The sequence below is a fragment of the Leucopleurus acutus genome (genome assembly GCF_964270905.1).
Source record: "Leucopleurus acutus genome assembly, chromosome: 2".
Lineage (NCBI taxonomy): Eukaryota > Metazoa > Chordata > Mammalia > Artiodactyla > Delphinidae > Leucopleurus > Leucopleurus acutus.
The window spans coordinates 149167732-149181009 of NC_139143.1; the positions used below are offsets into that span (position 1 = coordinate 149167732).

The 13278-nt window shown below is 49.0% G+C and overlaps 1 protein-coding gene across 2 annotated transcripts in view; it reads left to right on the top strand.

Annotated features, from left to right (window-relative positions):
• Window positions 1-418: 418 nt before the first annotated feature.
• Window positions 419-13278, top strand: part of SLC1A7 (solute carrier family 1 member 7) — a gene marked incomplete at both ends in the record, with an annotated part of 46190 nt that continues 33330 nt past the window's right edge. Inside the window, 2 exons of one of the 2 annotated variants that reach the window (XM_082861161.1) lie at window positions 419-568; window positions 7023-7102. In XM_082861161.1, the coding sequence (XP_082717287.1) occupies window positions 434-568; window positions 7023-7102 (215 nt within the window). The remainder of the gene's footprint in view (window positions 569-7022; window positions 7103-13278) is intronic. The other variant, XM_082861162.1, reaches the window with a different exon arrangement.

Sequence of the window (13278 nt, forward strand, 5' to 3'; positions counted from 1 at the left end):
TTATTTTGCTAGTTTATTGTTATTTATTATTGCCAGTTATTGCCTTGCCTTCAATGCTTTCTGGAATGAAGTGGAGGTAAAAATCAAACCAACCAAACAAATGTTTCTCTTCTTCCTCCCACCAGTCCCCTGTCCCCTCCCCTTTCTAAAAGGAGCACTTGGCTTTGAGGTCTGATCCCCCAACCACATGGCCTGCTCTAATTTCCCAGGCTCTAATCTGCTCCCGGCTCCTAATGATGCAGCTGGTAATAGGATTGTGGCCTCCCTCTGGGACAACCACGCGGGCCATGGCTGTGGGGCTGGCAACTAGCGCTTAGCAGCCCTGACCACCTGCCGGCTGAGGAGCCAGAGCCCCCAGCCAGGACCCTGTGCCCGGGCTGGCCTCCCGTGCATGGAATGGTGCTGTGCCCTGGGCCAGCAGGCTGGGCTCGCCATGGTGCTGGGTGCCATCCTGGCACGAGGGCGGGATGTGTGCAGGCGGAATGGACTGCTCATCCTGTCTGTGCTCTCTGTCACCGTGGGCTGCCTCCTCGGCTTCTTCCTGAGGACCCGGCACCTCTCACCACAGGTCAGCCAGCCATGCAGGGCATCACGGGTCCCCATCTCGGAGGGCTGGGTGGGCCTGAGGAATCTGGGGGTCACATTCCCACTCCGTGGCTCCCTGATGGCATGACAGTGGGTCACTTTGCCTCTCTGGGTCCCAGTTTTCTCCTCTGTGAAGTGGGTGTGATAAACGCATTGCAGGACTAGAGTGAGAGAGGAAGTGGCTTCACACCAGCATCTCCAGGTGAAAGAGAGGTAAGGATGCCTTCTTGGAATAACCACAGGCTAAGAGCTGTAGGGGAGGGAAGAATGGGATCCTATAAGCATGCAAAGCAGGCATCAGAGAATACCTCCTAAAGCAGCTCACGGGCAGAGAGCCGGAATGGGCATTCTAGGCAGAGGTAACAGCAGAAGCAAGGCAAAGGGGCATGAAAGGTTTGTGGGGGGCTGGGGGGGGCAGGTGGAGCAAGCTGTTTACAGCAGCTGGAATGTACGCTGTGAGGCAGGGGCTAGAGCACAGGGGCCATCGGGCCTCTAGATCCCAGCACCGAGCACGGGCTTGGGGCAACCATGAGAAGCTTTGAGCAGTGATATGGTCAGACCTGAGCTTGGAAACATCCCTCTGGTGCTGAGTGGAGGATGGGGTAGTGGCGGGACTGGCAGGGGGCCAGGTGAAGGGTGAGACATGACAGTGGGGATGAGCAGGGCAGATCTGAGAACTGTTTCCCAAAGAGGTAGCTTCAGGATGTGGTGGCTGATTGGATGTGGGGTTGGGGGGACAGGGAGGCAATGCAGGCCCCCAGGGTTCTGGCCTGTGTAACTGCAAGGGTGATGATGCCTTGCCTGGGGAAGGGCCCTCTTCTCGCTTAGCGCTCATCTCATGCGGGAGACGGAGGGACACTCATGCTGTCGAAGGCAGAACTTTTCTAACACTGTTAAACGGTAAGGAGGACTTTATTCAGGACTACTGTGATAGGTGTTAAGACCATGGCGACAGGGGAGAGCGATCAGGAGCAACTCAAATACGGCAACTGCAGCTGGGGATTTACAGCCAATGAGCACAGTGAGGTCAGTGACTAGAAAATTACTAAGAAGAGACATCAAGGATAGGGGAGGGGGAGTCTTGCTAAACCCACTAACAAGGTCTTTGTTGAAGGCAGAGTTGGGGGGATTCTCACTAAATTGACTTAGCAGGGTTTTCACTACAAATGCGTGAAGCAGGACGAAGAAAGGATGAGGCTTAGTTGAAAAGAGGGCTCAGAATGGCCGGTCTAAAGTTTGGTCAAGGAGAGTTTTCGTCAGTGGGCTCCTGGAAGATTCCTTATTTCATAACATTCCTCTTCCTGCAGTTCAGTGATATCTAATATGTTCTCTACAACCGGGGCTCAAGGTATCAGATTTCGTCTTCCATTAAAAGGAAAACACGCCTCTCTGGGAATTGAGCCCGCTATTACTATAGTTACACTGTTAAGGTGCTATCAGTTATTTAGGGAGAAGCATAGACTCTGGAGTCAGAGGAACCCTGAACTTGGACTCTACTAGTGAATGGCTGTGTGGCCCTAGGCCAACTCCTGTCTCCTTTCTGGAGCTCAGTTTCGTTATCTGTAAAATGGAGGAGGGTGGGACTGTATGTCTGCTAGAATTGCTGTGAGGAGTAAACAAGGATTCATCAGTGCCTGGATACAGCGGGTGCTTAGTGAATGTTACTTTACTCCTCCCTCCCTTACCCACCTGTCCAAGTCCTACTAACGTCAAGAACCGCCTCATAGATCCCATATCTTATGAAAACTCTTCCAGACCTACCCACATCTGCCCACTCTCCTCCCACACTCACCCCAAGCTCATCCCTCCACTGGAACCCAGCTGCTGGAGGTCTTGCTTCAGAGCTGTTTGTTCAGAGTCTATTTCTCCCATCAGCCTTTGACTTGCTGACTATCACATGGGCTTTCTTGAACCAAAAGGTGAGCCTAGCTCAGTGTCACAGAGAGAACCCTCAACTAATGCCTGAATTAAATTGGCAATGGCACAAACAATTTGCAAGCCACTTTCTTTAATTTTCCTCAGCAACGAAAATATATTTCTTGCAGGAAGATTATTTTGTGAAAACAAATTGGAATGCCTATTCTTAAAAGCCAAACTCATCTGGCGCCTCCTTTGCCAAAGCTGCCTTCCCCATCTGTTTGGAAGCGCTAACATGTTCTGGTCTGGATTAACCTGCCAGATAAATTGAAGGAAGGATGTGGAGTCTTAGAACAATTACTTGTCAGGAATTGGCTTTGTCAGCATCTTATTTTGAAATCAAGGAGTTGTTTATTTGATCTCTGCCTGTGACTCAGAAACCAAACCCCTCTTATTTTGTAAGCTTATGCAACAAGGCAAAAATCATAAACAATATGCAAAATGGTAGAATGTCCTATTTGTGAAAAGAACTTACAAAATCACAAGATTTATCTTTGGAAATAAGTATCTCATTTAAAAATATAGATCATTTTGAGAGTTCCAGTTAAACCATGATGAATTTATAATTGTACCCATTTTTCTTTCCTTCCTGGGATACCACTAAAATTGTAGTAATGGAATTGTTTAAAAATATAAACTCCCAAGAACAAAGACAATACAAACGGAGACAACCGAGAAAAGAAGTCAAGGAATGACAATAATTCCTGGATGGGAAGTGGATAGAGTTGAATGATCTCATTTAGTAGAGCACAGAAAGCTGAAATCTTGTGTCTGTAGAAGCAGAATGACAGCAGATACCACCTGAGTTTGTCTTGGAGAACTCCAGAAGGGCTCTGGACCTGAAAGTGCAAGGCGCTGCAGGAGGCAAGGGTTAAGCATGCAGCTGAAATCAGGGACGTTAGTTAGAATTTTGTAACTGGAGCAGTTCGACCCCTAGGTCCCTTACAGTTCATGTAATCAGGGGACCCCTCATCCACTAACTCTATCCCCCTGCCTGTCCCAAGGAACCAGAGAAGGTTGGCTTAGGGATGTTAGGCCCACCTGTAAGTGCTGGGGGAGGGGAGGTGGTGAGGCACATGCTTCAGGTGAATTAGTGGACATCTGCATCTTGAGCATGGGGTCCCCACAAGACTGCTGTCAGCTGGGCTTAAGTACAGCCCCATCCCCCCACCTCCCACCCCACACACAGCCAGAGGCAGGAAGGGACTTGTCTCACTGAAGCCTCAGAGGAAAGATCTCCAAATTCTGCTGTGAAGGGGAATTCTCCCCATCTCACCCTCCCCCCAGTGAAAAGCTGCATCTTCACCTGTTAGCCTTCCTTGAGGAGCCATCAGTTGACAAGTCCCACTCATGCACACAGCAGTTTAGTGTGTCACACTTATACACAAGCAGAAGCCAAAGACCAAACGAACAGAACGGTAGGTCTCTAATGAAGCAGAGGCAATGCAGGGAGTAGAAGAAAACTCTTAAAACCTTTCCTCAAGTTCTTTGAAGATATGAGAGAAGGTACAGTGACCATAAAATAGAACAGGGTGCAAAAAGAAGAAACGATTCGAGAACAAGAAAGCACTTTGGGAAATTAAAAATAGATGAGCCAAGATAAAAATATCAATAGCTGGGATAAAGCTGCAGAACTCTCCCAGAAGGTAAAACAAAATGAGCTAAAAATAGAAACATATAAGAAAATTAGAATGTCTAACATTCAAGTTACTAATAAGAGTTTTAAAGAGAGCTAACAGAAAGAAATGGAGAGAAAAATTTCACAGAGAAAACAAGAACATTTCTCTGAAGTAAAAGGTATGCACAGCACTATGAATTTTTTTTTTTTTTGCGGTACGCAGGCCTCTCACTGTTGTGGCCTCTCGCGTTGTGGAGCACAGGCTCCGGACGCGCAGGCTCAGCGGCCACGGCTCACGGGCCCAGCCACTCCGCAGCATGTGGGATCTTCCCGGACCGGGGCATGAACCCGTGTCCCCTGCATCGGCAGGCGGACTCTCAACCACTGTGCCACCAGGGAAACCCCAGCACTATGAATTTTTAAAAAAGAAAGGAGAAAATCTCATACCATGATACGTCTTCATGAAAAGTACAGAAAAACTGCAGATAAATAGGTGATCCTTAAATGGTTCTGAGGGAATAAACTGGGTCTAATGTAAAGAATAGGAAGTAAGGCTCCCAACATCTTAAGCAACACTGTAATCTAGAAGACAAAGAGGAAACACCTTTGAAATTTGGAGGGGAAATTCTTTAAACTAAGAGTCTTATATATAGCCAATCTACTATCAGAGTTAAAGCTAGAATAAGAAATTTTTACTATGTAAGACTCAGAAGTTTCTCTCCCATTCACGCTTACTAGGAAGCTACCAAGGGAGATATTAAAGCAAAACAAAGAAGTAAGCAAAGAAGGCAAGGGATCCAGGAAAGAAGGGTTCCGATATGGGAAAAAGTCCCAGAATGACAGCGAAGAAGAGACCCATGACAACCACTGGGCCTAGAGAGCAACCTGTCCAACCTAGGACAAGAGGATGGAGAGCTCTTGCACTGAGGCCCCAGGGGCCTAGAAACGGACCCACGTGTTTGAGTATATAGAAAATACTATTGTTAGACATTTAAAAAGCAATGTTAAAACACTTGGAAGAAATTAACGAGTGGCTCACAGAAAACAAGGTAAATGAAAAATCAGTCAATTCTTAACTTCAGGGAAAAACTGAAGGTTGTACAGAAAGGAGGCATAGTTGGCTCAACAGTGAGCAATATTTTGTGATCAAAATATTTTAAACCTTGACAAGCAGTTTAACCAAAAAGTGATATAATGGTGAAATGGGAGGAGGAAAAAAGGAGTAAGAATTAAGTCCTCATCTGTCATGGCAGGGAAGTTAATAGATGTCAAAAAGATACATCTCGAAATAGCATTATAACCATATTATTTACAAATAACAATACTAAAGGAAAAACAGCTAGAGGAGTTGGGGATGGTCACTCCTGGGAAGTTGGGGTTAAGCATAGCGATGGGTGAGGAACGGCTACCTTTTTATCATTATAGTGTTATCTAAATTAAAGAAGATACACAGGGATTAAAATTAATTCAAAAGACATAGCCACGATGGGTAAATTTTTAAAAGTTGATTTTCTGGTGTGTTGGAAATGGTAACAGAAGGGGACTAAGAGGCCTGTTTTCCGGTCCTGCACTGTCACTAACTCACTCTGCGGGCAAATCACCTCCCTCTCCTGGCTCAGCTCCCTCAGCTGTAAAATGTGTTGTCAGCTGCACTAGGAGATCTGTAAAACCCCTTCTCAGCACCAACATTCTATAATTTGCGACTTTTCAAAGCATCAGGCCAGTAACCAAGGGTTATGTTTGGCTTTGTGTTTAAAAAAAAAAAAAAGTTACAAGTACAAAAATTTAAGTCAGATGGTGTTTGCAAGTCCACGTACTGGCCTCACCCAGAAGCTTACCCTCTGAGGAAAGTGGACTCAAGCTAGCATTGCCAGAAATAGCAAAATTGAACTAAGTTAAATGTAAAAATTTTAAAAGAGCACATCCAGTTAAATTTGAATTTCGGATAAACAACAACTAATTTTTAGTATAAGTAAAGAACCAATATTTGTTGTTTATCCGAAATTCAAACTTAACTGGGCTTTGGGCTACCTTCCTCTTCCGCTGTTAGGTGCCAGTCATGTGACCGGTTACTCTAGCGAGAGCTGACTGGGCAAGGGCTTGGCGCACTAATCCAAGGGCCGGCAGATAGGCTGGAACCAGCAGCCCATGAGGAAGCCCGACGCAGGAACTCCGCCCAGTAACGGCTCTTACTGGGCTCTCACAAACCAATCCGATTCTCTCTCTTTCAGCATTTTAAATGTGAGCCCTGCTTCAAGGGTCGGTAAGAATTGACGGAAGTGTGGGGCGAGGGAACCCAGTACAGAAGGGAAACTGACTCAAAAATGCTGTTTACGAGTCAGTCTTTTCATCAAGTAGACTGACAATTCCTCCAGTGCAGGAACTGTGCCTAATTCACTCTTGGGTGCCCAGTACGATGGCTGCCAAAGTACGGGCTGAATGAATGTGTGAAGAGTACGCAGCCCTGCCCTCGCGCCACTTATCATCTGTTCCATGAGACCGATTTGTAGCAAGGCTAGGCAGGTGAATGGCGAAAAGGTGGGGGAGAGCTGTTATCTGCTGTGATTACTGACCATTTACTCTCATCCAGACCCTCTGTCAAGTGCTCATGTGCATCCTATCCTTTAAGCCTCCCAGTGGCCCTGTGAAGTGGTTATTACCCTCATGTTACAGATGAGAAAAACTCAGAGAGGCCGAGGAACTTGCTTAAGGCCGCAGCTACTTCTAGGGGGCCAAGGTTAGAATCCAAGTCTGCTTGGCTCCAAAGCCAGTGTTTTCTCCATGGACTCTGCTGTCCGTGGGCTAGACAGGAGAATACGGATGAAATGGTGCTTTGAAGATTGTAAAGCAACTGTGAAGTCTGTACTACCTGCTATAACCCCAACTCCTGCTGTGTTTTCAGGAAATCAGTTACTTCCAGTTTCCCGGAGAGCTCTTGATGAGGATGTTGAAGATGCTGATCCTACCGCTGGTGGTCTCCAGGTGAGGGGCGGGTGTTTGGCTGGGAGATCTGGGGTGGGGTTGCAGGAAGAGGATTCTGTACGGATTCTGTAGGTGCCTCCTCCTGCTGTGGACAGCTGGACTGCAGGCTCTGGGTGGTGTGACTCTGGGGGCTTCATGGGGCGTAGACTGTGGCACAGGCGCTGGAGTCTGGGTCATTCAGTGACACCAGTTGTTTCAGTCCCATTCAGTGGACATTTGAGTGACTTGAGTAAGTGATTTGGAGTCCTAGGACGTGACCTGAGTCCAGGGTAGCTCGGGGCCAGGGAGTCACACACTGTTCCCAGGGAGAGGCTCTTTGTGGTGAATGCAGCAAGACATGGGGGAAAAGATGACCTTGGAGATGATCACGAGATGATATCCTGGCTCAACTCTGTGCTGTACTGGCTGTGGAACCTTGGACAGGTCAGACTTCTCTGAGCCTCCGTTTCCTCATCTGTAAAATGATAATAGTAACACCTACTCCAAAAGGTTGCTGCGAGGACTGTAGGAGGCTATCTGTTTGCTAAACGTTCAGGGCTGATCACAGGGTATGAGGGCAGACAGGTGGGAGATGAAGTTGGAGGATGGGTTCTTGCTTGATCATGAAAGACCTTGAACACCAGGCTAAAGAATTCAGTCTTGGGGCTTCCCTGGTGGCGCAGTGGTTGGGAGTCCGCCTGCCGATGCAGAGGACACGGGTTCGTGCCCCGGTCCGGGAGGATCCAACGTGCCGCGGAGCGGCTGGGCCCGTGAGCCATGGCCGCTGGGCCTGCGCGTCTGGAGCCGGTGCTCCACCGCGGGAGAGGCCGCGGCAGTGAGAGGCCCATGTACCGCAAAAAAAAAAAAAAAAAAAGAATTCAGTCTTTACCCACTAGGGTGGGGCCACAGCAAATCCTTGGAGGTCACCTGGTCTCTACCACTGGTGTGCTGGTGACCTTGGACAAGCCCCTGGTCCTCTCTAGGTCTCAGATTTTCCAGATGTGTAATGAGTTGGCGGTTCCAGATGGTGTCTAAGAGCCCTTTGCTCTGAGACGGTGGGTTTGGAATCCTCACTTCCCAGGACTTGGCGCGCAGGGAGGGAAGTGGACAAGCCTCTGAGTCCTGGGGGACGTACTGGGCTCTGTCCCCTGGGACAGGGTCGTCAGCCTTCTCAGCCTGCCTGCTGAGAACCCTAACCCTTTCCCTCTAGGGTGGTGGAGATAATGTTCCCCCCGCCCGGGAGGCCAGGTAACGGCGCTTTCTGCTGCTCCAGGAGGCCTTGTTAAGCTCAGTTCGGCTTTGTGCAGGCAGCAGTTGGGTCTCTCAGGACTCAGCCTTCAAGGCTCTGCTGAAAGGCCACCTCCCTCCAGAAGCTTTCCCTGACTCCTCAACCCGCTTCTGTGGTTGTCTCCTCTTCATGCATCTTTTGAGTCATTCACTGAGTCAGGGAATCTGTCAAGGTCACTGGTAGGCTCCATATTGCTAGACCCAAAGGACACTCCGAGTTCTTGTTCTGCGTGACCTGTCCACAGCAGTTGATACAGCAGTTGGTCACTCCTTCCCACTTGGAACACTCCTCCCTATGCCCTTACACTCTCTGGCTTTGTCTGCTCCCTGCCCCCCTGAGCCGAGTTTCTCTCTACTCAACCTCTGAACGTTGCAGTTTCTCAGGCCTTTTCTCATCTGTCCTCACGGCTTTAACATACCACCTACAAGTCCAGTCCTTCCAAATATAGATCTCCTTCCCCAATCTCCCCTCTGAGTGCCACTCAAACTACCTACCTGACATTGCCACTCGATGTCTCACGAGGATTTCAGCTTAGCGTAACCAACTTGAGAGTTTACCCGCAAACCAGTTCCTTCTCCTGTGTCCTGCTTGTCAGTAAGCGGCAGTTCCACCTACCCAGTTATTCAAGCCTCCGTATTTATTCTCTTCCCCCACCCTCAGCTCTTCCAGCAGCGACTCCAGCTGATTCTTCCCCCCAACTACAGCCCAGCATCACCCCTACCACAGGGCAGACTCCACAGTGACCTCACTGGTCTCCTGGCTCTGGTTTTTGTTCCCCTCCCATCTGTTCTCCACCTGGTGGCCAGAATGATCTTGTGAAAAGCCAAGCGGGCCATGCCATTCATTCACCTAAAACCCTTCAGTGGCTCCCATGGCATTTAGAATAAACCCCTGCATCCTTAACATAACCTTGGCGGCCCTGCAGGATCCTGCCTGCCTGTGCCCCGCCTCATGTCATGCCTCATTCACTCCAGTCCCCAGACCTCTTAGTTTCCCAAGCAGACCAAACCCTTCCTCCGTCTCAGGGTCTCCACACATGCTGTCCCTTCTGCCTGGAGCACGTTTCCTCAATGCTTTACACGTCTTTCCCTTCCTCTTCCTTTAGATCTCAGCTTCCACATCACCTCCTTAGAAAGACCCTCCCAACCCATCCCCCTTCACCACCACCTTCACTCTCCCCCAGCATGCCCATTTCCTTTTCCTGCACAGCACTCATTTTGTACTGTTATTCTATATGGATTCAATTGCTAACCTGTTTATCTTCCACTGGACTGTAACCTCTGTGAAGGCAGATACAATACTCTGTTAAGGTTCCACTCTGGCCTTCACACGAAATGCCTGGCTCATCATAGGTGCTTATTAATACTTGCCAAGTGGATTAATGAATTCAGCAATCATGCACTGTGCTTTCTGGTACACGGCCCTGCCCTGGGAGACTGATGAGAAAATAAATAATTACATGACAGCCAAGTAAGCATGTCGATGCAGGAAGCACAGGAATTTTTGTTGCTTCCCTTTTTCCCAGTTGTATTGCAATATTGTTAGGCAGCTTGACCATCCTTTATTGTGTTTTTGTTTATTTATTTATTTATTTTTTGCTGCATTGGGTCTTTGTTGTTGCGCGTGGGCTTTCTCTAATTGCGACGAGCGGGGGCTACTCTTCATTGCAGTGCGTGGGCTTCTCATTGCCGTGGCTTCTCTTGTTGCGGAGCACAGGCTCTAGGTGCGTGGGCTTCAGTAGTTGTGGCTTGCAGGCTCTAGAGCGCAAGGCTTGGTAGTTGTAGTGCACGGGCTTAGTTGCTCCACGGCATGTGGGATCTTCCCGGCCCAGGGCTCAAACCCATGTCCCCTGCATTGGCAGGCGGATTCTTAACCACCGCACCACCAGGGAAGTCCCAATCGTCCTTTATTGTTGACCTTACTTACTGCCAGGGCATTGCCTCTTACTCAGAACTGAAATGCCTCCAAGGCAGAGGCCCTTGAGTAGACCCTGGAGTCAGACAGACCTGGGTTCCTATCCTGGCCCTGCCATTTCCATGCTGTGTGACCTTGGGCAAGTTATTTAACTTAAAATCCTGAAGTCAGGGTCAAAGGCCTGGGTCCCAGACCTGCTTCTCCCCAAATCACGTGATCTTGGGGCAAGCACCCTCACCTTGAGTCTCAGTTTACCCAGGTTACCCAGTGACTTTGGGCCCATCCAGCTCTCTGGGTCCTGGCTCTCAAAGGTTTGGTCTCTCACCACCAGACTCAAGTGCTTTCTCTTGGCTGGAAACGAAATGTGGTATTAACTTGAGAAAAGCCAGTGTGTGCTCATATGTTTCATTTGTTTATTATACAATTTCGGCTGGTTCAAAGCAACCATGTCACTGAAAAATGGAAGTGCTTTAAAACTTTCCTACTAAGGGAGAATTAAACCTTCTTGGGGGAAAATGACACATTTCTGAGCTCCAAACCGCTCCATCCCTGAGCTCTCATTCCTTTAGCTTCAACTGGTCTATAATCCATCCATCCATCCGTCCATCCGTCCATCCATCCATCCATCCATCCATCCATCCATCCATCGCTCACGGTCACCTGATCTCTTGCTCCTGGCCAGCCCAGGGCGGGGCATCCGTATCCTCAAGGAGCAACCACTCTGGTGTGGCGGTTGTCACTCCAGACAGAGCAGAGTCACCAAAGCTACTCTGGAAATTCAGACGTCAGGTCTCATGCCGGGCCTACTGAACCAGAACTGCCAAAGGGCCCAAACAGGTTTAAAAGCTCCACAAGTGTTCTAAGGGTTTGAAAAGAAACCCTGATGTCTTGGGATCAGGGCTTCTGGCTGGATAACTGAAGAGCCTGGCATGAGCACTGCTGCTTTTCGGTCCCCAGGGCCCCCAAGCTGTACCCCCCACCAGGAGACAGAGGTTTCCTGCAGTGTAAATTGCTCCAGGGCAGTGGGAGGATACACATCAAGGCACATTTGCTTCAGTTCCAATAACCTGCAAGCCTGGGTCCCAAAGCCTGGCACCCATGACTCTGGGTGCTCCCACCTCTTCCAGTAGAACCTGCCACCCTTCCCTATGCCAAGCCTCTGGCATCAGGCTGGTCACCTCATTAGCCTCTAAGCGTGCCACATACCACCTCTGTTCATGCTGCTCCCCTCCCATGAACGCCCTTTTCTCTTAATTAGCTAAGTCCCGCTCTGTGTTCAAGACCTAGATCAAGTTTCTTCCGTGAAATCCTCCCAGCTCTTCATTTACTGGTAACTAGTGATGATGACCTGTCTCCATGCCTGATGCTGCTTTTAACCCTGGATGGACACAGTGTTGTTAGTTAAATGAATTGACACTCACAGCTGGCACACCACATTATGGGGTACAGACACCATTTTTTGCACAGTAGTGACATAGAAATAAATTAGCATTCTTATCTGGACTAGCCACTCATGCTGCTGAACAAGAAGTGGCCCAGCCAATGGGCAGAACCAGTCGCCATGACCCCTCTCTGGAGAAGAGCCATGTGCACTGCTGTGATTTTATGTGAGATACTGGGAGGGGGTCAGTTCACTTCCCCCTTGTCATTCACACTAACCTCTTCCTGGTGGTCAGCGTAACAGATTTTTGCAGGAGACGGAAATCTAATAGAAAGCAAAGAGAGAGGATGAGATGTAAAGGAGTATGGGAGGTAATGGTGGGGTTGATGCGAGGGGAGAGAAGACCTGTGCCTGCCTTGGAGGGTCTCACCATCGGCAGGGAGACAGCCACAGAGCCACTTAGTTCCAGAGAACGGAGCCCCAGGGGGAGGGAGGTGGGGCTTGTGGCCTGGGTTAGAGCCCAACTCAGTCATTCTTCCCACAATCTGACATCTTCCAGCTCGTGGGCCTCTTTTCTCTAGAATCCACTCCAAACCAGCCCCCAGCCTGACCGCCTCCTCAGACAGGCACACGCAGTCCAGCGGAGGGCCACCTATCCTTGGCCAGTCGTGGCTTTGTAAGGCACAATGAAGGGAGTGAGCAGGCAGCAGTGGTTCCAGGGGAAGAACAGGGTCTCGAGTCACTCACCAGATGTGTGAACTTGACCAAGTCTCTTAGCATCTGAGCCTCAGTGACCTTGTCTGTAAAATGGGAAGAACACCTCCGTCCCTCGCAGGGTTATTCTGAGAATGAAATAAGATAATGCGCTTGAAGCACCCAGCATAGCTCCTGATACATCACCAGTCTTCTCCAAGGCCCAGATGAGATGTTTCATGAAAACCTCTACCTGTGTTCCTTCTCTCAGCAGGCAGCCCCTTGGGGTGACCTCTTCCTTCCTCATGCTCCTTTAGCACCTGCAGCTTGTCACCTCCTCTAGAAAGTCTCCCTTGACTCAGGTATGCTTGGGTGCTCCCTCAACATTGATACAGGTACAGTGCATGTAGCACTCCTCCATCTGAGTCCTGCACATCTGTGTTCACGGCGGCCTTTGCAGGGGCATAGACCACACGTCTCCATACTGCACATTGTCACCTTGCCCAGAACCATTCCCCATGCCATGATCGTCAAAGCCTCCTCATTTTCCATGAATTCCTAGTTCTTACTGCCTCTTGATTTTCTCTGCCCTCACATTCCTACAAGCAGTCATGAGGCACAGCCTTTGCCAGTTTCCCATTCAAGTATATTTCCTTTGCTTGAAGCAGTTCCTAAATTTTGCAACTTCACCAACAGTTGGGAGCAAGATCACAGGTGAGGATCACATCTAGGAGTGTAAGCCCTTCACCCGTCTCTTGGTTCTTTCCTTCTCTGTCTGTATATTAGCTATCTATTGCTGTGTAACAAATTACCACAGACTTAGTGACTTAACACCATTTACTATCTACCAATTTCCATGGGTCAGAAGCCCAGGCATGGCTTAGTTGGATCCTCTGCTCAGAGTCTCACAAGGCTGCAATC